The 22,008-nt window shown below is 48.4% G+C and overlaps 7 protein-coding genes across 9 annotated transcripts; 2 read left to right on the forward strand and 5 right to left on the reverse strand.

Annotated features, from left to right (window-relative positions):
• Window positions 1-893: 893 nt before the first annotated feature.
• On the reverse strand, window positions 894-4,033 carry BDBG_03918 (uncharacterized protein; the record flags this gene model as incomplete). The annotated part of the gene is made up of 3 exons (XM_031721456.1): window positions 3,500-4,033; window positions 1,249-3,381; window positions 894-1,105 (listed from the first exon to the last, which is right to left on the reverse strand). Exons 1-3 carry the CDS (start codon window positions 3,555-3,557, stop codon window positions 894-896), a joined length of 2,403 nt encoding a protein of 800 aa, XP_031578015.1. The 5' UTR covers window positions 3,558-4,033.
• A 1,019-nt stretch (window positions 4,034-5,052) lies between these two features.
• BDBG_03919 (stearoyl-CoA desaturase (delta-9 desaturase)) lies at window positions 5,053-6,054 on the reverse strand (the record flags this gene model as incomplete). The annotated part of the gene is made up of 2 exons (XM_031721457.1): window positions 5,053-5,604; window positions 5,851-6,054. The coding sequence occupies 2 exons, from the start codon at window positions 6,052-6,054 to the stop codon at window positions 5,053-5,055; spliced, it is 756 nt and encodes a 251-aa protein (XP_031578016.1).
• Window positions 6,055-6,085: 31 nt separating this feature from the next.
• On the reverse strand, window positions 6,086-13,011 carry BDBG_03920. 2 transcript variants are annotated; one of them, XM_002625815.2, is made up of 5 exons: window positions 12,391-13,011; window positions 10,850-12,335; window positions 9,084-10,692; window positions 8,895-9,008; window positions 6,086-8,818 (listed from the first exon to the last, which is right to left on the reverse strand). In XM_002625815.2, the coding sequence occupies exons 2-5, from the start codon at window positions 11,150-11,152 to the stop codon at window positions 7,029-7,031; spliced, it is 3,816 nt and encodes a 1,271-aa protein (XP_002625861.1). In that variant the 5' UTR covers window positions 11,153-12,335; window positions 12,391-13,011; the 3' UTR covers window positions 6,086-7,028. The 2 variants fall into 2 exon arrangements, with proteins under 2 accessions (XP_002625861.1, XP_031578017.1); XM_031721458.1 differs by lacking the exon at window positions 12,391-13,011 and having other exon boundaries at window positions 10,846-11,343.
• Window positions 13,012-13,128: 117 nt separating this feature from the next.
• BDBG_03921 (uncharacterized protein) lies at window positions 13,129-13,463 on the reverse strand. Its single transcript, XM_031721459.1, has one exon. It carries the CDS (start codon window positions 13,438-13,440, stop codon window positions 13,237-13,239), a length of 204 nt encoding a protein of 67 aa, XP_031578018.1. The 5' UTR covers window positions 13,441-13,463; the 3' UTR covers window positions 13,129-13,236.
• Window positions 13,464-13,991: 528 nt separating this feature from the next.
• BDBG_03922 (hydrolase) lies at window positions 13,992-16,843 on the forward strand (the record flags this gene model as incomplete). The annotated part of the gene is made up of 2 exons (XM_002625817.2): window positions 13,992-15,837; window positions 15,927-16,843. The coding sequence occupies 2 exons, from the start codon at window positions 13,992-13,994 to the stop codon at window positions 16,841-16,843; spliced, it is 2,763 nt and encodes a 920-aa protein (XP_002625863.2).
• A 942-nt stretch (window positions 16,844-17,785) lies between these two features.
• Window positions 17,786-19,921, reverse strand: BDBG_03923. Of its 2 annotated transcripts, XM_031721460.1 has the most exons (5): window positions 19,407-19,921; window positions 18,837-19,335; window positions 18,747-18,773; window positions 18,641-18,688; window positions 17,786-18,523 (listed from the first exon to the last, which is right to left on the reverse strand). In XM_031721460.1, exons 1-5 carry the CDS (start codon window positions 19,648-19,650, stop codon window positions 18,430-18,432), a joined length of 912 nt encoding a protein of 303 aa, XP_031578019.1. In that variant the 5' UTR covers window positions 19,651-19,921; the 3' UTR covers window positions 17,786-18,429. The 2 variants fall into 2 exon arrangements, with proteins under 2 accessions (XP_031578019.1, XP_031578020.1); XM_031721461.1 differs by having other exon boundaries at window positions 18,641-18,765; window positions 19,407-19,917.
• A 126-nt stretch (window positions 19,922-20,047) lies between these two features.
• On the forward strand, window positions 20,048-21,982 carry BDBG_03924 (uncharacterized protein; the record flags this gene model as incomplete). Its single annotated transcript, XM_031721462.1, has 5 exons — window positions 20,048-20,171; window positions 20,256-20,313; window positions 20,390-20,418; window positions 20,475-20,917; window positions 21,038-21,982. The coding sequence occupies 5 exons, from the start codon at window positions 20,048-20,050 to the stop codon at window positions 21,980-21,982; spliced, it is 1,599 nt and encodes a 532-aa protein (XP_031578021.1).
• Window positions 21,983-22,008: the final 26 nt, after the last annotated feature.

The raw sequence follows: 22,008 nt of genomic DNA on the forward strand, positions 1-22,008 counted from the left end.
TGCCATAAGTGTATCAAAACGTCCCATTCCCAGTAGTCAAAGAATAGAAATTCCCAGTAAACAGAAGTTAAAAAAAAAATATTAGAGTAAGCCAATATCTAACTGAGATTTGCAGTTGAAGAAGAGCAATCCAAAACCAAAATCACTTTTCTGCCGCCGGTCCCAGGGGTCATTTCCCTCCTGCTTTCTCTCCTGCATTTTAGGTACCCCTTAAACTCGATCCTAGGACATAAGGGAGCAGATGAGAAATAAAATGCGGAAATGGGAAGGGGAAAAGGATCAAATGCATGTAGGATAGGAAGACAGATATAAAAATAAATATGCGACGAAGGGTACGAACTCAATAAACATAAAATATTAAAAATAAAATATGAATAGAGTAGGTAAATATGATATTAAATGTGAGAAGCCATTCGAAATCCCACCCCAAAAACCCGTCATAGATAGATCGTCATTCCATCCATTCATTTGGGCCGGATATCATCAAATGGGGAAATGGGTATTATTATAAGCAAAATGAGAAAAAAATGTAGGAAATCAAGAAGGATATAGGTACTCTCCCGCCAAAAGAAGAGATGAGAGAGAGATCAAAATCAAAGATATCCATCCATCCATTCAATATTAGATAGCGGGGAATTAAAAGAAAAACAGATGGATAGATAGATGGATAGTTTCAATATCCCACCTCCATGAAAAAAAAAAAAAAAAGAAAAAAAAAGAAAATCCAAACCGAAGAAAGCCTTCCTTACCTACCTACCCAAAAACCAACCGGTATAAAATTTTCTTTTGCCCTTTCTGGCCCCCTTTTTTTCCCTATTCATATCATTACATACGCCCTACTATTCAAAATCTCATATTTTTGCTATTTCCATCTCTTATCTGTCTGTGGTTAGCTACCTTGCTCCCTCCACTATGGCAGTAGCGGGGCGAGGCAGAGGGGTCACATTATCTGACTCTGGAGCAGAGGTCGCGGCCATGTTGGTGGTAGGCGGTGCAGATGTATTGCTGTGGGAGGAATGTAGATGGCGGTGAATTCGATGGAAGCGTCGGGAACGAGTCGTCTCCTGGCTTACCCGATCGTTCCGCGGGATAGCTAGTGGAGGTACTGTTTTATAGGAATGCAATGAGTATCAGTCAAATAAAAGAAGCGTAAAGTAAGATGAATGGAAAGGAAAGAAAAGGAAGGAAATCCACATAAATCCAGTCCCAAATGACAAAGAAAGAAAAGAAAAGAAAAGAAAAACTCACTGCTAAACCCATACCCCTCCGTCGTCCCATTCCGATCCGATCCATCGATTTCAACCCGTATGGCAACATCGAGCCCGCCAATCATGCCGCTGACATTACTAACTCCATCAGCCGCCCGATGTGTCGTTCCCGCATTCTCCTCGCCAGCATGCAACGGTTGATGCCCATCCTTCGGTATCACCACGGGCGTCGTCTGAGCTACATCGGCGGAGCCATTCACCGCCCCATCCATCGACACCTCCGTGATACACGCAAAGTTCCGCGACGGCATCGTCACTTTATTGAACGCGGCGCCCTTCTCCTTGCCGCCGGGCTGCTTATCGAAAAGTTTCATCAGTGTCTCGTCTGTGTCATGGTCGAGGTGGTGGATCTTGTTGCGGCGCGCGAGCAGGTTGGCGACGGCTTTCGGGGGTGGTTTGTTGGTGATGGCGCTGCTGATAACGTTGGCCATGTAGCGGAAGTCGAGCTCGGCGGGGACGTTGAGGCGTGGTTTTGAGTAGAAGCGGCCCAAAGCGGCGAGGTGCACGTCGCCGCCGAGAATGGTGACGCGGACGGAGTACTTTCGCGATAACTGCTGTAGGCGCTGGATCATCTCGCGGCGCTCGCGTTTGTGTTGGCGCGCGGTATAGTGGTCGTCCAAGTCGTCGAGGAGGTCCACTTGGCCGTCGAATTTGTTGAAGAAGTCCCCGCCGACGCCGAAGCGTTTGTTCAACAGGCGGATTGGCGCGATCAGGGGGGACTTGATGATGTTTTCCAGCCAGGCGAGGCGGGGGTAGGCGATTGGGACGCCTAGGAGAAGGATTAAATGCTTGATGTCGCCGTTGGCTTGGGCTAGCTCCTGGTCTAGTCGGTTAAATACCATTTCATAGGTTTCCGGGTAGTTGATTTGGTGCCGGGTACGCTCTGTGCGGGCATCCAGTCCGACAAAAGTCATGCGCCGTCCCAGACGCATGTATAGATTTCTGCTGCGCTCTTCCACGTAAGGTCCGTGGGTTTTGCCGGTGATGAAACTCGGGTCTTCCTCCTGTTCGTTATATACATATGTGTGCTCTAGCTGCCTAGGGTCAGCGCCCGAGGTACCGTTGACTGCGGACATAGTTGCGGGCGCATCGGTGGTATATGTAGACATGGGCGGAGCCACATGGTGCTGGAAGAGCAGGTAATACTTGAAAGCAACACCTCCAATACCGCGGAAGACGGCGCATTTCATGAAATGATCGGTATATGAGCCGAATCCATCAATGATATCATGATCATCCCAAATATTGATTTGGGCGATTTGTGAGTTTGCGGTCGCGAACGGCTCCATCCCGTACCATTTGATATAGTTTTCGTAGTAGAAACGATCGCATTCGTCTCTCATCTTGTTGGTAAACGGATGCGCTCTTCTTTTATGCGGATTCGAAATATCGGTCCACGGCTTCAATGGACCGTCAACCCTTACGCTATCGTTATAGATTTGATCGCCGCCCCCGATCATGACATGAAAAGGCCGCTTCTCATGGATGCGAAGCACCTCGTTCCACAAAGTGGGACCCTGCCAGTAATCAAGATCTGTACCAATGGAGAAACCATTGCATGAATAGAACATAATGCGCATCGAGTCGTTTGCAGCGGGGACAACGAAATTCCAGCGACCCAGCGCCTCCTTATTATTAAAATAGCGGAATCGTGGAAACGAATATTCCCAGCGCGTCTCCTTGGCTCGTAGCGGCACCGTAATCGGAAACCGCCAGAAAGCCTTGATCGGGTCCGCGAACAGCTTGAGCCCCTCCACGGTTGTTACCTGGCTATCATTTTGTGACATATCGCCGTTGACGAGGTTGGAGCGCCCTGCGCCAGTGCCGGTAGGAAAGGGAAGGGTTGCGCCCAACGAGCGCAATTCCAGAACTGGCTGCCTCTGGCCTGGCTTTGTGACAAGCAACACGCTGCCCTGCCATGTGGGGAACTCTTGGTTCGCATCCCGGAGGCCCTTGTAGTTCAGGAAGGGACCGCAGACGACTTCGAGATGATCGCTGAGACTGATGAGGCCTGGGCCGTTCCCATAGCCGTTCGAGGTGTCGCGCACATGTTCATAGCCTTCAGGGACGGCTGGACAGGTTTCATTGAGGACAACCTCGGCGGTTGCGGCAGCTGAAGGAAGACGACTTCTCAGTCAATTTCAATGCTCGGAGATAAGGCATTCTCAAGGCACGGCGCATGTATCGGATGGGGGGGGCTGGTAAAAGGACAATGGTGGGATATTGCTTACCATCTATCGGCTGGCCATCGTGTCTCTGGGTTATGGCTGGCGGGAGCGAATTTTCCATGCTACCACGAACAACTTGTTGCTGAATTTTCAGAGCTGCGCTGTGGCGATTCCTGAGGCGCCCTGAGGCGGCTGTATGTTACTATTATAATGATTAGACAGAAAGCCTGGGAGCCAAAATAATGGCGCGCAGTGAGTTATGGTCGATGCAGTAATAGTAATAGATACTATAATAATGATAAATACATGAATATATATATATATAGGAAGGAAAATGAAGAAGAAAAGGACAAGCACCAGGAGATCCAAACAGAACAGAGCTTGGAGGCGACTCAGCTCTGTAGTTATTTCATCTTGGCCGAGGAGGGGGACCCGGGACCGGCGTTGGTTTAATAGTTAGGGCTCGCTTCTGATTAAGGTACAAACCCCATACCGACGGGTCCAATCCAGGGAACCTCTATTCCTCCCCTACCACTAAGAAGCCTCTAAGCCCCTAAGCTCTTGGCTATTCCAGTTAAAGAGAGCCCTGCAGCTTGGTTATGATTTAGCCTCCCGCTACTCCATGATCATGTACCCACACTTGGGCCCATGGGATCGATCAGATAGGATAGGTTCTTGCGATGTGTTGCACAAATAATATTCATGATGATTTCCCAATGAATACAGATCGATCTGCCAGCACAGGAAGGGATTTATCGTGCAAAGAAAAGAACAGGCAGTGACAGGTACAAAAAATAAATTCGTTACTCTACGCAGATGCATAGTAATTCATTGATTGTCCCACCCGCCTTGGAAATTGTATGTACGTGTACATGTACATTACATTACATGCATGTATGAGCATGTGTAAATCCTGCTTTTCTTAGCCCCTGATCAGCCATGTTAGTTACAGAGCTTTTTACAGGGATAGTTATGTCATTGTTGTGGTAGTACAGTACACACAGGGGGAAGCTCTTGAAATGGATGAAAAGCTTGATATCCTGCTCAGTACAGGGTAATATGCTCCGTACCCCTGTTTATGAACAAGTAGAAAATAGCCCTGATTGTTAGACATTTTCATCTCATGTCAGCTATTTCTACAGTAATAGTTGGCAATTCAAGAAAACACCAGTTATCCCTCTCACAACTTCTCACAAAGAAAATATAAGAAAATACAAAAGAATTTATGGTCAGCCTGCATGTCAGTAACTTACACCAATTATCTCCATATTATTCATCTTGAAATGGCTAACCAATGTATGTATAAATGCATTACATGCAGAGTAACTGGCTCTGTGGCGTGGGATTGGAGCTGAAATTCCAGAGAAAGCTGCAGGGGCATCAACACACAGGGGAAGATGGACTGTGAAGGGCCCCGGAATCGCCACGCCCCCCGGAGAAAAAGAAAAAAAAGATCATTCCAATAATAAGGCATTATGTAGAGAAATAAATTAAAAAAAGAATCTTATTCGTCTAAATTGCGCTCCCCTTCTTGTTTGCGCGCTTCCAGATCTCTACCTCTGCCCCTCCGGGTATCACACCTACTCGCATCGTTAGACAGTAAGTTATGCGCTGCGTTACTCCGTAGAATGATTGTATACGCCTCCATTAAAAATAGCCGTGGCATCCTTGCCGATCCCCGACTGGATCATCGCCTTGCCGCCGGGATGCTCCTTAATGAACCCAGTCACATCATGAACAAGCCCAGCAATGGCAACGAGGCCACGCTTCTTGGCCCGATCGACATACTCCTCCCACTCCATGACCGGCAGCTCCTCGAGAGACCGCCCCCAGTCCAACTGGATCCGTCTCCTATCTACTTGCTTCTGCAGCTGTTGCAGCTGTTGCAGCTGTTGCAGGCGCCCCCTTTCAATCTCATTGGCACGGAATTGTTTCAGATGATGGGCGAGACCGACTTGTTTCCAGAGCCAGATTGTCCATTTGGTAGGATAATACTGGTGCCATTCGATCGCGTTGCGGTAGTCGGAAGGGAACTCATGGTGGAAGTTATGATAGCCCTCGCCTAGCGTGACGAGGGCTGTAACAACATGATCGCGCGGTGAATTGCGGTCATCAAACGGCTGCTCGCCCAGCAAGTGGGCCAGCGAGTTCACGCAGAATGTAGCCTGCTGAATGAAAAATATGCGCAGGATTCCTGAATAGATGAACCCGCCTCACCAGTCTCCCCAGCCAAGTCCGGCAACGAGCATTGGGATAGACAATCCCATCGTGACCACTGTTAACAGATAATGGCGATGCTGCCACATCACTACTGGATCATGCTTCAGGTCAGAGACGTCTGTCCGCCCAGTGAGTTTCGGATTCTGCTTCATGATCATCCATCGAAAGTGAGAATACACGAAGCCCTTGCGCACCGAATATGGGTCCTTTTTCAGTGTCCGTATAGCGATGATGAGCTCGGTGGCCCCGAGCCCAGAGGATCGAGCCTTGGACGGAACCACCACCAGCGGCTGCCAGCCAGATCCGGAGCGGGAGTGTGGCGGAGTAACAGCGGTGGGCCCAGAGGCGATGGGCGATGATGGTATCCTATTGCGGTGCTGCAAGTAACCCCTGATCATGGAAAAAAAAAAAAAAAAAAAAAGGAAGGAAGGAGACAAAAGGAAACTAAAGAAAGTGGATTTTGGCTTGAGCGAAAAGGCAGAAAAAAAACTACGGACTAGCAGTGATTCCTAGGCTAGTGAAGAGGTAGTATATAACAGCCCATATGATTGTCTTCAACTGCATCAACTGCAGGGGCACCCAGAACGCTTGGATGCAGCCATACACAGGAACCTTGAGGATAAGACAGTGTTCAGCCAGCTGACATGTTATACCAGTTTCGCACGGTATCAGGGGTATATTTGTTGCGCGTCGGCGACGGCATGAGGGGTTTCAGGGGGTTTTGGCTTTCCGTCTAGCGGGTTGTGTTGGGTGATGATAAGGACGAGGGACAACGAAATGGAATTCATGACAGAAGGAGGAAAGGAGAGATAGGTTGGAACGTGACATGACAATATTAATAGATATCCCCCTTGTTAGGGGGGTGCAGGTAAACGTTGAGTATTTAGGCGTCGGGATTCAACCCCCCACCAGCTGCTTTGTTGATTGTGGGGGGGGATTGAATTGCTTGCCATTGGGATGATGGGCAAGACAAGGGTGTGTGTTCGGGATGTATCAACGCCGAAGAGCACCACATCTCAAATGCATCCCTTGGAGGTATGAAAGCCAAGAATCCAAGTATCTCTCAAGTTAGTTGGTTGACCGGGTCAAGATGACACTGAGAGGAAAAAACTTTTGTGGAGAAAATGGTCGTAATTAATCATAGCATAGGGAGAAAATTGAGGTTTGCATAATGGAAAATATTTCCTGCAAACCCCCCCCCCCCCCCCCGCGGACATTAACTAGTGGATAACACAAAAAATGGTATCGAAATAGATTTCCAACAGAATGGGGCCACGCATCCCTCGTACATATGCTTTGCTCTATTTGCTCCTCCTCAGATCCTTGAGTCAAAAATAGTCACGGCTCCAACAACTCACGCACATCCCCTTTCTCACCCTTCCGCATCAACCCATACCAAAATTCCCTTCTTATCTCCCCTCATCCCCTCCGTAGGCAACACCCTCAACGTCTTATTAAAATACGAATCCACCACCACCAGTTGCGGCTGTATCCACGTGCCAGTCACATTTGCTAGCAAGTTATATCGCACCGTATGTCTGCTTAGCGGTACCAGCTGCACTGTGGTGGACTTGGGTCCGTGGAACGCAAACTGGTCGCTGGCTTCCATTGTCAGGTTGAAGGTGAGGAAGTGCATGGACGGGTTTTCGAGGGTGTAGTCGAGGTGTAGGAAGCCGGGGAAGGTTGGGGAGGGTGTTGCGCTAGCGAGGACACGCGGTTCGCCGAGAGGGAGGAGGAAGCGGGGGATCGGAAGTGTTGATGTTGTTGATGAGGATTGCGGACCACCGTCGTCATCGTCGGGTCGGCGCCATCGTATATCCAGTGAAAGGTTTAGCGTCGACGCTTGCCGGTCATCAAGCGCATGCCGTTGGATTTCAATGGCGAATTCGGATTCTCGAAGCTCTTCAGGTCCAATTGTAGGAGTTTCAGGGCTTTTGAGAGTTTCCGGGCCGATTTTACAAACATTGCCAGCCGTGATCCCAAGTAGTGTCACGTTGACTTCTTCGATGATAAGTGGTTCTAAAGCAAATGACACCATTTTCGAGTTTAGGCACCACAGTTGCTGAAGGCCATTGAGTTTCTGTTCCTTCGCTTCGCTATCTTCCGATGCTGAATCATCACAATGGAAGAAATCTGGACACGGTGCCGGATGGATGCGAGGTAAGAATTCATAATTTGCCTCGAATGGTCTGATGAAGGATAAGTCCAAGGACACGGTTTTGAATATTTGAGTTTCAATATCGGAAACCAAGTGGTAGAAGGCGGATATTTCAACCTCATAATCTAGCGGTTGGGTTGTATTTGTGAACAACACTGAAAGGGTGCGACTGGCTCCACGCCCCAATGTCCCAACTGTACATTGTTTTGACAGGGCCGAGGAGTCACCCTCAATAGGGGTACTGGGGGTGCTCGAGCCTGCATCCTCAGATGCTTCTGAGTCAGCAGCCGTCTCATTAATCCATGAAAACGTCGCCGAGGTTCCAGTATGCCCAAACAGTTTCATCTCAACATCAATCCCAGCTGCCTCGTCTTCGTCATTATCAATCTGGACGTCAAACACGACCTTCTCATCCGTGTAATAGTGATTCCGTAAATTGGGCGTCGTGATGCGGACTTTCGGAGGTTTCGGCAAGATCTGTGCCACTGAAGTATCCCTATCCTTTCCTGTCCTTCGGGAAATGGGCCCTTGCTTCCCCATTCTCCACCAGACTGACTCCTCTCGGTTCTGTTCACTAATAATGCAGGCCAGATCGAAATTTTCTTCCTCGATTCGTAATGTAATTGACGCCACTCGTGCCTCGCCTGGTTCTCGTGGCACCGACACAAGGTTGAACGCCCGTGTCTGCTTCGGGTTAAATGAGAGGTTGGTGAACCCGGCCATCAAGGACAACCCAGCAGTTGGTGATCGCACGGAAGAAGCGTCCACCTTTGCAGAATCTTGTAACGGAACGGATATAATCTCACAACTGGTAGAAGAGCTCGACATGGCGTCCTCGCTCGGTAGAAGCTTGATAGGCCGAATGCTGCCTTCAAAAACAACTTTTACCTCCGTCAAGCGAATTGGCGACGATCCAGCCTGCGCACACGACCTGATAACAAGCTGGGATTGTAGAGGCTCTCCCACATTGCCTTCTGATTTCGCGAAGACAAAAGAGGCCGCAACTATGAGCAGAAATTCAACAAATGATTAGCTCAGTATTCTGATTCCAAAACAACGCTAGGGCATGGGGGAGCGTACGACATGAAACCGAATCTTCCCCTTTAAGAATCACAACCGGTTTCGGTTTCACTGGTGGCAACTTTTCGATACTTTTATGGATATCGTAACACCACCCTTGCCGCACGGCGAAAGCTAAAATCAGAAAGTAAAGTAAAATTAGCAAACTTGGAAAACCGATCCAAATTGAGTGAGGAAGGAGGATCTTACTATGGTTCATTAGCTCCCAATCTGCTCTCAAAACGGTTTCTCTATCTTCGGCCTGAAAAGCACATTCCCGCAATGTCCAGGCAAAATCTTCCATTAGCTTCCACCAGCCATTCCGCCGCCATGATAGCTGCGGCCATAGAGGTCGTAGGATAGCCAATGCATCCTTCCATTGTCCAATTCTCATATGCTCCTTCGCCATCTTTAGCTTTAGCTGTTCTACCATGCGGTTTTGTTGCCTTTTGGAGAACTCCTCTATTGATGATTCAAGAAAACTGATAATTAACTTAGAATGAGTGAGCCCTGGATGGTCAGACATGGGGTATTCATTGTAAGGTTCAGGAGAAAGATAGGTGTCGTAGACGGTAGTTCGACTCAGTGATGACGAGCTAGTAGGTTGGGTGGAAGCCACCCGGTCCTCATCCGGAATATTCTCTGCAAGCTGTCTCCTACGCTCGGTGTGTTGGGCAGCGCAGCGCAGCCAGTAGCCCTCATGGTGGAGGTACTCCCATGGACGTATTCTCCCACCAATGGGAACTGCTTTCTCGGGCATGGCGTATATTGTTTTGTGGAGATCAGGTACCGACCCCAGAAGATCGGGAACTATTAGTGATGATATTTCCGCCTGATGCATAATTTGTGCCATCACCAGAGACCATCTGGCTTCCCATGCCTCCCACCCGTAATTATTCGTCCCTTTACCTCGACGATCTACAATGTCTTTGACGCGATTCTTGTGGTTTATCCATATGTGGACTGCGGATGAAGTCTGTTCAGTCCATAACAAACAACGAATGATCCGAATAGCGAGAATGTCCGCAAGCATTCTGGCATCGTTAAACCTAGGGCTCCATCCAGCAATCATCTCGAACACTTCTTCGCCAAAGAGCCCCTCATAAGCAGCCTCGTAACTTCGACACGCAGCGTCCATTTCCTGACGAAATTCAGCAAAGGCGCCCAGTTTAAAGTCATACCGAACATTCCAGCCCTGGAGCGGCAGAGTTTGTGAGGTCCCGCTGGTAGGTGGTGCAGTTGGTGGAGGGATGGTGCCTCGGTTTTTCTTCCGCCTAGCATGTTTCGAGAGATCTCTATAGTACTCAACACTTGGGCTTTGCAGATTGACGAAGAGAGATTTGATAAATTCACTAATATCTAACTGCGATGGCTCGGGTTGGAGAACGAAAATACTTTTCGGATCCAGGTTTGTCGCCACCCTGATGCTAGCGATCCGATCATTTGCGTCTTCTGGTAACGGTCCATCTTCACAAAGCAAAGCAACAATGAATCGTGTCTTGTATCCGGATGCCGCCCATTGCTTCCGTAAACTATTAATTTCTATCTTCAACTGATTATCACCAAGGGAGGCCATGTTGGAATCGGTCGTGAATGGGAAGAAGTTGACAAAGGCTGCGGGGACCAATGCCTGGTGCTTCATGACCCACAACGGTGTCATGATTCCATCAGGAAATGTTGGGGAACTTGGTGTCAGAGGAGATATCGGTGAGTGAAGCATGGCGGGAGAAGCTGTATGATTACTTGGCCTGCCGGAAACGTTGCTCGGTGGGGGCGATTTGGGAATAGCGGGACCTTTACGGGGAGGGAGAGTATAAGTCTATATCATGTAGTCAGTATGCCGCAAGGTCTTCATAATTGGATTTCATGCAAGGTAAGCCAGAGGCATCAAAGTCCACCAGAATGAAGTGTAGCACATGCTTGCACATTGGCATAGGCGGGACAACATATAAATCGCCCAAGGAGCGCTGACCTACCCGCCCAACCCTCTTAATTTTATACCCAACAGCCCCCGCCCTCGCTCCATCATTTTTAGAATTCCATGGTCTGCGCGTCGCATCCTGGCTAAGGAGAGCATTCAACACCCTCTCCGCCGTGGAATCGGTCAGGAGGGGAAAATCAGAAAATATCTGGACGCCGCCTTCCCCCAGATGAGGGTACTCAGCACCATCGACTGGGATAATCTTTTCCTGAGCATCAGGCTCAGGGTCAGATCCAACACCAGACAGGAGGATGAGTGGGAGGTTGTGGTCAACGTAGTCTGGCGGGTAAGCGTCCATTGCTCCAGGCGGGTGTGGGAGCGGTTTATGGCGCAGGATGGGTGATAGCCAATGAATACATTTCCGAGACCATCGACGTTCCTAACTCAGAACAGATAGGTACTTTGTCAGAAGTATTTTGTAATAGGGCCGAGCTGTGCTCCTACGGCGGTGTAGATGCGGAAATGTTGAGGATCGGGTCCGTTTGGAAGAGCTGTGACGTGGAATTAAATATGCAAGATGTGATGGACGTTGGGGATCGCAGTCTTAAACGCACGCACTAGTCCATTTCTTCCACACCAATGTCACTGTTATATCATCTGGGAAATACATTAAAGAACTTATGATTGTGCTATAGAGTAGAGTACATGTCTACATTCTTCTACATTATGATGTGCTCAAGCATTCTCTACATGCGCTGGAGTCAATTATGCCATCACCAAAGTAAATCATACAAGCCATATTTTTTAAGGCACTGATAATGGAAAGGACCTCAAAGCGCATATAGTTACACAGTATTTCTATCACGTCTACACGATTTGCCTTTGCTGTTTCTATACCGTACACGCGCACGTACAAGACCAGCAGCCGCCCCATTCAAATCGCACTCAACTCCAGTCACCAATCAGAACTGGGATCCTTCTTTATAGTGAGCAAAAAGTGATTGATACCTGTATTCCCGACTGCCCTCGTAAGCCGAAAGTAGCTGGGGTGGTCTGACAATGGTCTCCAGCGGGAATCCGCACGACCCACTAGGGTAACCTTGGGGGCTTCGCGGGGTCCGTGTACTAAATAAGATTCCGAGACAGATATTGACATCATTAATAAATACGTAAGTAAGCCTGGTAAATGAAGGGTCATGCATTCTGGAGTCAGGAACGGGGAGTCATTGTGAGATACAAGAATCCAATAATGTGCGGACAAACTGGTCCGTTTGAGGAGGTTGTACACGGGATGCAATATTCGAGTTTCACGCGGGCGTCGGAAGCCACGGGGAAACCCGATATAGATATTCGGCTTTCATTATTTGCGAAGATTAAAGCCAAATTTGACAATTTCAAGGGGGCCATGTTTGAGATGGCACAGGAGTTTTGAGTAACTATAGCTGATTTTGGCTGTATATACTCAGTATGAAACCCTCAATGTGACAAAACCCGTCGCCTCGATGATATCCTCGATTTGTCCATTTCTCGGACGGGCCTCTCTAGATGGCGTCAGTGGTCAGGGGTGTGTTAAAATAAATCAAGCATGCAACTTACAAAATCTCATTCATGTATCCTAACTACATACGCTGTCGGAGTTTCTATTGTATATAAGGCCGGGTCGTTCTTGTCAGTACATAATCCCATGTCTAGTTGTACTTCCATGGTGGTAACCCAAACGGCCAAACGGGAGTAAATAGAATAGTTAAAGGAAACCAATGGACCAGGCCGAAAATCCAAGATCCAAGGTTTCTTGTTATAGTTGGGTCATTGTGTCAATATAAATAGACAACGGCGCAGACCCATCGAATACAGCAAATAAATGCATTACACGCAGGCGCGCAATTATCGATACCTAGCAGAATAAATGAAAATGCGAATTGGCGTATTAAAAGAGAAAAAAAGCGTGGTAATTGGGAGGAGAGACATAAGAAGCCGGAGAAGGGCGAAACCTGTACAGTTCTTCGCCATAAGTATTCGACGGAGTAGATGATGAAATACGGAGTACAGAATGTCAAGATTGCATGCAATATGGGGTTTTTTCTGCCCAGAGACATACTGGCTGGTTGGCTGTAGATAATATCTCACATATGAGGAGATGACTCCTTTCCACACTGAGACTTGGGATTTATAGGGGCTATAGAGGCATTCTGAGCATGGAGAGTTAGTTGATGGTTGAAGATGGATGAGGAATGTAGGGAGACGCGTTTATGTCAGCAGACGACGTGTTGTTTACACAAGCTGGGACACATTGTTCGATATAATAAAATAGTTATTACTACTCCATACAACCCCGGCGCATTGCTTCCCAGCTCTCTGGACTCCGGATTCTGTAGGCTGAGATATTCAAATCTAGCTGGTGGCGTAAATAGGTTTGTCCGTCCCTCCTATCAGTGGTCGTATTTATTGCCCTCGTCGCCTGCTCCTCCATCTCGGCTCAATCTCGCTTTGTCCAAACATAATCGCGCCGTCTGGGCAGTCGTTGCTTTTTGCTAGCCTACGACCCCCACTACCAGTCATCTTGCTCGAGATCAGTCTGTTGAGAATATCCTGATGCTGGGGTTGCATCTCCCTGAGCCAGTCCTGGCACAGATAGAGTCCCTGCATATCTCGATTTCTTGATTGGGCCTAAAGGTCCTACCGATGTGCAGACTCATTCTTTGCTGACCCCGGGCCAGGAAAGGAAAACGACTGGCAACAAGGAAGCGCAGGAAAAAGAAACGAAAAGGGAGCTAAATAAACCAGCACGGGATCAGCATTTGTTTTTTTTTTCGCCTCGGATTTTTTTTAGAACCCCAGTTCGAGTTCTCCTTATCGTCGTGAGATCATACCACGTCCTCCTCCTGCATAACTACTGCGACCAATCGCCCATGCAACGACTACTACGAATTGCTAAAATTTTGATTGTTCTTAATTGTCTACATTGATAATAACTTGGGATTCTTTGAGCCGCCTCCATTAATCCGTCAGTACCTACAAGGGCGAAAAATAGGGGGGGGGGAATAACCCGTCAATACGGAACTAGAGCATGTTAGCGTCTGCTGAAGAAAGTGATCGCATCCAAATTCTCCTGAGCCCTGCGATTTCGTGACTGCGCTTCACAGACGCATGCCCTGTAACCTACTGTCGTTCGCAGCATTTATGCAAATCCTGCAGCCATGAAAGACACAATGGGCTCTCAGCATCGAGCAGACTCCCAGGCAGACCTTGCCCACCGCCGAAAAAGTCTGCCCGCTCGGTCTGCCAATGCCTCTGCCCACAAGCACATCCCACCAGCCTCTCCTGAAGTGATCTCGTCCCTGATCTCGTCCCTCTCCGCCATTTCAACGCCAGCCCAGTCTCACTTCGATAATTTTCCCGAAATCGGCCCTCGCACCGCTCCCTCGTCCCCTGGTTTCCGGCAGACGGAGTTTCCCCGCGATGGCTGGGATGCAAATGTGCCTACCACCCCAGGTTTTGGAATGGATTATGGCGCCTACAACAAGCCTGTAGTCGACGAGGAGGAAAATTCGTTTTTACACCCAGACGATGCGGCGATCTCCCCCGTCGTACGAATGGCAAAGGCTCCCGCATCCCCCCGTTCACCGCGGTCTCCTTGCTCCCCTCGCAGTCCTCCTGGCGATACCTCACCGATGCGATCAGGCTCTAGAGCCTCGATGGCTTCCTCAATTACCGGCCCAGAGGATGGGTTAGGTTTTGGCGTGCCCAGTTTGGAACCAGGCCCTCGAATGTCTACCGCAAGTATCGCCTCTTCCAGCAGTGGCGGTCGAAGAAGTTTGAAGCATCAGCTTAATATCCTGAAGAGGGCCTCGAGGGAGTTTCCCAAGGATAAGGACAGTGATCGATTTCATAAGGGAGGAGATGGGAGATTGAACAGCTCGCGTAGCCGGCTAAGCTTGCGTTCTACCCCTTCAATGGCTGATTTGGCGGAAGAAGTGAGTCTGAACAACGGTGTTTTCCAGTTGCTCGAGAAACAATTAAATGAGGACAATCGTCGCGAGTCTGCTCCAACCCTTGGTACACAGAGGTCAATTCCTGACACAGGCAATGGTAGTCCTGGTGGAATTGGAAGCGGCAGAGTCATTCCCACTCGCGAATCCTCTTTGCGCCACAGCTACCATGGGAATTCAAATAAAAAACGTCGCTCAGGTCGCCATAGCGTGTATTCGAATCGGGATTTTACTATTGATCGTGATATCGCGGAGGTAAATGCGGAAGACGATCAAGTTTCGAAACGGATACAAGAGCTCAAGGAGCAGCAGAAGAAGATTAAGGACGAATTGCAGACGGACGGAACGCCAGAAGGCAATCCGCAGTCCCGGACACCCAGGCCGAGCCCCAAACAGCCAGCAACTCAGCAGACGACGGTAACAAAAGAAACAGTTTTGGTCCGACAATCTGTTCATACAGTGTCCGACCAGCCACTAAAAGAAGTTGATGAGACGCAACATGAAAGTGCACCCTCACCCGCTATTCTCACACGGAAATCACACGTAACCCAAAAACGCAACAGCGGACCTCTCTCCTTGAAAACTACGAATATCCAGCCTGCATCAGGGAAGCAATCATTCGAAAAGCCCGATCGCAATGAATCAGGCGTGCTACGGCGAAAGTCGACGCAGAACAGTAATTCAGAATCAAACCACCGACGGACATTGTCAGGCGCAGTATCGCCCGGCCCTCGTTTGTCTCTAGGGCAGGAAGACCGGCCGTCCAGTTCGGATTCCATTGACGATGCTGTTCACGACTATCTATCATCTCGGAGACTGACTCAGAAGGTCAGACATCCACATACGGGACGAGTAATTGCGTTCTCAGAAGTTGGTGACCCGAAAGGCCATGTGGTATTCTGCTGCGTGGGCATGGGTTTAACGAGATATTTAACTGCCTTTTACGACGAGCTGGCTCGGACGCTGAAATTAAGGTTAATCACGCCAGATCGACCTGGTGTTGGGGAGAGTGAGCCCTGTGTTGATGGATCGGGGACGCCACTTAGCTGGCCAGGTATGATTGACTCATTCCATTTTCCTCCTACATTTCTTTGCACACTCTCTATGTTTACGGAGAAAGTGCTTGTGCTAAATTATTGATAGATGACGTCGCCATTATTTGCAATTTCCTTAAAATCACAAAATTCTCTATGATGGCCCATTCCGCTGGGGCGATATATGCTCTTGCGACCGCGTTGCGAATGCCGCAACATATCCGAGGACGGCTACATCTACTTGCTCCATGGATACCTCCATCTCAGATGACCAGCATGGGTTCTCACAAAGAACCCCTTCCAGCCAGCGCCGTTCCATACTCCCAGAGAATCCTTCGTGCCTTACCCACCCCCTTCCTCAAAGTCGCCAATTCCAGTTTCATGACAACAACCAGCGCGAGCATCACCAGCAGCCTGCCCAAAAACTCAAGGCGGACCAAACGCCGCAGCACAACCATAGCCGGCACCAGCGATGCCGGCTTCAATAATTTCATTTCACAACAACGCCGGAGTTCCGTATCCATGCCTCGCGGCCCAACCAAACGTGATTCCCAAGAAGTTGTCTCCCGCGTGACCGCGAACCCATCAGATCCTAAGGCAGAGTCCGCCATCATCGCCGCAGCGGCCGCCATCGACAAGGAGCGCCAGTCAGATTACGACAACCGCCTCACCCACGCCATCTGGGAACTAGCCACCACCAACGCGAACCCAGCCGTCGATCTGCTCGTCTGCCTCGAACGGCGCCAGACAATAGGATTCCGCTACGTCGACATCAACCGCGCCGTAGTTATTCACCACGGTACAAGGGACACGCGGGTCCCCGTTGACAACGTGCGGTGGCTGGGCAAGACGATGCGGCGGTGTGAGGTGCGGGTGCTCGAAGGAGAGGGCCATGGGCTTATGGCTTCCGCGCTTGTTATGGGGAATGTGATGATGGAGGTTGCGAAGGAGTGGGAGGATTGGACGACTGTTGTCCAGGGGAGGAGGGAGGGGGGTCGACGGGGAACAGTGACTAACAGACACTGAAAAAAGAAACAAATTTATTACTATTTTCTTTGAGTGCTTGCTTCGCTTTTTTTATGCAAACACTTTCCCTCCTATCACCGCCGCCGCCGCCACCGACTTACCTTTCTATGCCTCTATCTAATTTACTTTACTTTGCTCCAAAGGCATTTGATCTGACCAATCCCCGATATTTTGACATTTTGATCCCCTCGTAATCTCTTTTCTTGCCGCCGGCTACCCAATCTCCACCCACGATTTGCCGTGTTCCCCGCCTTTCCAAGAGAAGGGGGTAACGTGGGAAAAAGGGCAATAAGGGAAAGAAACTAATGAAGTGTGAATTTTTTGCCTGAAACTTGTTCTGGATTTTTTGTTTTCTAACACCCTCTCATCTCGTAATATTTATATCTTCCACCCCTCTCCCCCAAACGTATACTCAATTTCCATCCCTTTTTGCGTTATACCTCAATTTTTTAATATCTAAATTTTCTTTAAAAAGATCCCCATTTCTTACACCTTCTAAAGACCTGTCTATCTTATATTTTTTTTTTTTTTATGTGCCATACCCCTCCGACTAATATCGATCTACCCCCTACCTAGCCTTTTCGCGATTACGTTGAACGCTCTCCTCACATTTTCGATTGATAATCCGTCTCTAGTTCTCCCTTTCATGTCTTTTTCCTGTTTCCTTTTTCCTTTTTCCGATTATTTTTCTGGCATCTTCTTTCAATTTCGTATCTCATCATGTCTCTCCACGCATTATTCCTGATGTCGTGTTATCTTTTTTTTTTTTTTTTTTATGTTTTCTATCTCTATTTCCTTTGTCTCTCTCTCTCTTTTTTATTTTTATTTTTGTTAATACCCCCTTTTACATTTTGCCTTTGTTTTAAAATCTTCGTAGCATTTTTCATTTCTCCTCAGACTAGCTACCCCCCATTTTTTCTGTATTTTTTCTGTATTTTTTCTTTTTTTTTCTTTTTTTTTTTCTCTTTTTTTTCGGCTTTTCCTGTGAATTATTGTATTAGTTTTTTATTGCTCTTGTAAAAGAAAAAGAAAAAAAGGAGGAAAGGAAAGAAAGGGGAAAGAAGGCTGGTCCTGGCTGGAGATAAAAAGGAGAGAAAAAGGTCCCTTAATTTATTATATTCCTCTTATGGCACCATTATTTTTTTTATATGTACATACATCATGGCACTTGGCGACACAAATAAATGTAGACATTCATCTCACGTCAACGCCATGTACGTGACTGACCCCTCACGTCTCCCCCCTCTTGTACATGTACCAACCTCAGAAACCGTTCAACAAACAAACCTCTTTCTTCCCCGCGCTCTTCAATATGTCGCGTTATAGTTCGTTGATACCAAAAGTTACTTACTCCCTATCGATATTGTCCGCCTCCGTGGAAAAAAAATACTCCTCCTCCTTTCTTCTCAAGACGCTCGAATCGAATGCGCACCCACTAAAACACATAATACTCTGGCCGTTCCAGGTCGTTGCGGGTTGAAGACATCGTAAACCAAGGCTTTCTGGATCCCCCTTGATCCACAGGACCGACTTTATTACAATACCGAAAAGCGTGTGCTGTTGTGGTGTTCTTTAAAATGGTATTTCTAAGCCTTTGGGGTTCTTAGCTGTGTGCTCATGCGCGGAAACAAAATGCCTGCAGGGAAGCAGGAGAGCAAGCCGGCGGCAATTAGGATCATCCTATCGCAATGCGCAATGATGACGATTTTTAGTTGGCTTCCAATTTCCGATTTGGACACACAAACGCGGCCCTTCATGATACGAAAAATAAGGAGGGAGGGCGAAGGGGGAACATACACTGATTCCATAGCAATGAATGAGGGTTCGTCTCGCATAATGGGATTTCTGGAGCTCTGTTAGCACCAGCACAGACATTTCTATGCCACTTTTTGTGAGTACTCACCCCCAACCTCCAGCCATCTCTGCAATACTGTTCACAGTCAGTGTCTCTGTCGCACTCGAGAAAATGGAAACACAGCATTAATCTACTCACCGGTATACGCATCTGGAGTAGATGGTTAGATAGGCCATGGACACAGCACCAGCAAAAATGTGGAACTTCCTATCCCTCCATGCCGCTCGTTCCTCATCGGTGGCCAGCAATTTGCGATGATAACGGGATACGCGCCAATAGTAGTCCAGGGCGGCCGTTCCAAAAAGCGAGAGTACGGCAACCTGAAGACCGATGCCTGCCATGATTATGCGATTTCCGTTATCCAGGAGGCCCTTATCTTTCTTCTGGTCGCCACTTGCGGCCACGCCGCCGCCAATCCCTTGCAGGACAAGGCAGAGAATATCACATGGGATAAAGATCCATGTGTACAGATAAGGCGGTATGCGGGATATCTCACGGCCCACGGCCAGAGCGACGTGTTTTAGGGTCAGGTAGATAGCAGCACAGAGGAACGTTGGCCCAAGGATGATGGTGATGATTTGTAGGGTGAACCCTGTCCCCCACGGATTTTGGTATATCAAAACCCTGCCTGCATACCCTAGAGAGCAAAAGTGGATGTTAGAGACAACAGGCCCATACCATACTGTACATGCGCAAAATTAAACATACCGACGGATTCTAACGCGCATGCTCCCGTAACAGCAAAGGTGAATGTCCATGTCTTCTTCCACACTCCTACCACGAGGGCGACAAAGAAGAAAACCCCGAAACAAGCACAGAAAAAGCTGTTTGCGCCTAAGTTTGGGAAGTACCCTAGTGTGGTGAACTCAACAGGGCATTGCGGAGTTATCTCTGTACAGAGAGCCCTGGCTCTCGCCGCCATTTCATCACTAAATTGGACAGCCATGAGCATTTGATTCTAGAACTGAATGTGTACATGTACATGACAGCTAAAAGCCACCAGCCGAGCGGTGCTCGTAGTGGGCTCTCTACACATTTATATATGAGACGAAATGATGGTCGGTCACATATCCGGATCCGCCTGGCATAACTGACTAGTTGGTCTGCTATGCAACATCACTTCGAAGCGAGGGAATAGACGACATTGGAAAACGCAGTGCAATGCGGCATAGAGCCTGAAGCCTAGGGCTCTTGGGCTCATGATTATTATTAATGACCCTCCAGACGTCGTGGACGACTGTTTGACTCTAAACGCGCCCGCACGGCGATTGGCTAGATCGCACTACATCCCAGAAGGAGCTTAGATGCCAAGCTGAAGAGTCAAAATCTCCACAAGTCCATTGGTGAGCATGGCATGGCCCGTTATCGGTGTGGGGGAGCCATCGTCATACAAAACGGAACCAGGGGTCGTGGAAGCTAACATCATACCAGGAATTGATCGCACTCTCATCGACATCTCGTCGGCAATGTGCAGTGTGATAGGAACTAACCTAGTTACCCATAGAGTTATTGTAATTCTCTTTTTCGAAACAGAACTTTAACTACATTTTCTTGCAGGCTTGCTACCTGAGAATGATGGTACCTGGAATAAAAAGCCGCCGTGGATGCGGCAATTGTAAGAAACGGCGCATAAAGGTGCGTATCCAGAGAGACTGATTCCTATCCGGGAAAGAACGCTGAACTGGCCTTAGTGCGATGAAAGAACTCCTCAATGCTATCGGTGCGTTCGGAGTGGGTGGAAATGCCCAGGCTATCCACTGAAGATGACTGTTAAAGATCAAACCTCCTACAGCCCTATTCATGTTCAGTCTTCAGATGTGGCACCCCGGGTCTCAACAGAGATCACTACCAAGCAATTTAATTCACTCCATGAATACCAACAAATTCCTAACCATCTAAGTTTCCCAGCGGAACAGCTTGCCGTTCAATTTTTCTTTTCTATTTTCCATAGTCCGGACGATGCACGGGTGCGTACAGCATATTTGGATTTCTTCCCTTCTGCATTTTTAAAGTCAAGTCCAAACTCTGTCATCTATCTTTCTACCTTATCGGTTGCGTGCTCCGCTGTCGGTTCGCTATGTGGCTCACCTAGGGAGAAGTGGCTTGGAGATATGTACTTTTACAGAGCCATTTCGGCAGTGAGGAAGGCACTTGAAGATGAAACAACAAGAGAGAATGACGAAACACTTATCGGCATATTACTGCTGAGGATATACGAAGTACGCCTCCCTCTTTCTCTCCCCCAATTCGAGACGCCTTACCGGAACCAAGCCAAAATGTGATCTCAGCAGAATCATCCATGATATTTCCTATTTTCCTACTCACACGGACTCTATCAGGTACTGCAAGCAGTTAAACAAGCGAAGCAGCCAGAATCAATACATGCGCGCGGTGCGGCAGCTTTGGTTCAACTCCGTAGCCAGAGGAATGCTATAAATAGGTTATCTGTCGATTTGACGAACACAGCTCGAGTTGAGCTTGTAAGTCTGCCTCGGCCCCTTAAAAACTTCTCAAGCGGCCAGAATCACAATCTAATGAGAAACCAGATGGCAATGTCCATATGGAATGGGGAACCAACGGTAAATGTCGTAACCGATAACTTGCTACTACCCTTTGATCACCATCCTTTGACGCTATTGATCTCCCTAGCGTCAAGGGCACTGGATCTACAGAACCTTTTCAAAAGGCTTCGCCCTGCCACTGCGAAAAGGGATGATATTCTCCGGCTCCTACAACAAGCACTCGTGGTCGACAACGATATCCATAACTGGCTTGTTTCGCTATCCGAAATATGTTTCCCAGGAAGGGTCAGCTCGTCTCCCAGTAGCGACGAGCCGATATTCCTGGGCGAGGGCCACGATGACCTCACGAAAAAGGAGTCCTTTGCCCACATATTGAACCGTTACCGCACATCACGGCTCATGGCACAATACGTGATTGCGGGCTGCATATCCCAACTCGACCAGCTGGAGCTAAGCGCACAACTTGAGTCATCAAGAGCGACTATTCAGGACCTCGCTGATGGCATCTGCGCTACGCTCAAGCTATATAAGTCGGATGATTACCAGACTTTCCACGATTTCGGTGTAGCTCTTCAGTCGCCCGACCGTGTGCTTCGGTATCGACTTAGGATGGTGACGGAAACGTGGACCCTGTTGCCCTACCTTACCTTCGTTGTGAGTCAGGGGTTTATCTTGCGCGAAGGGCAGGTTGAATGGATTCAAAACAAGATAGATCAGATCTACTCTTTCTATCAGGAGTGTGAGTCGACTCCGATTACCTAGGGCACATCCTCCTCGAGAAAGGCGAT

Source organism: Blastomyces gilchristii (genome assembly GCF_000003855.2).
Source record: "Blastomyces gilchristii SLH14081 genomic scaffold supercont1.6, whole genome shotgun sequence".
NCBI lineage: Eukaryota > Fungi > Ascomycota > Eurotiomycetes > Onygenales > Ajellomycetaceae > Blastomyces > Blastomyces gilchristii.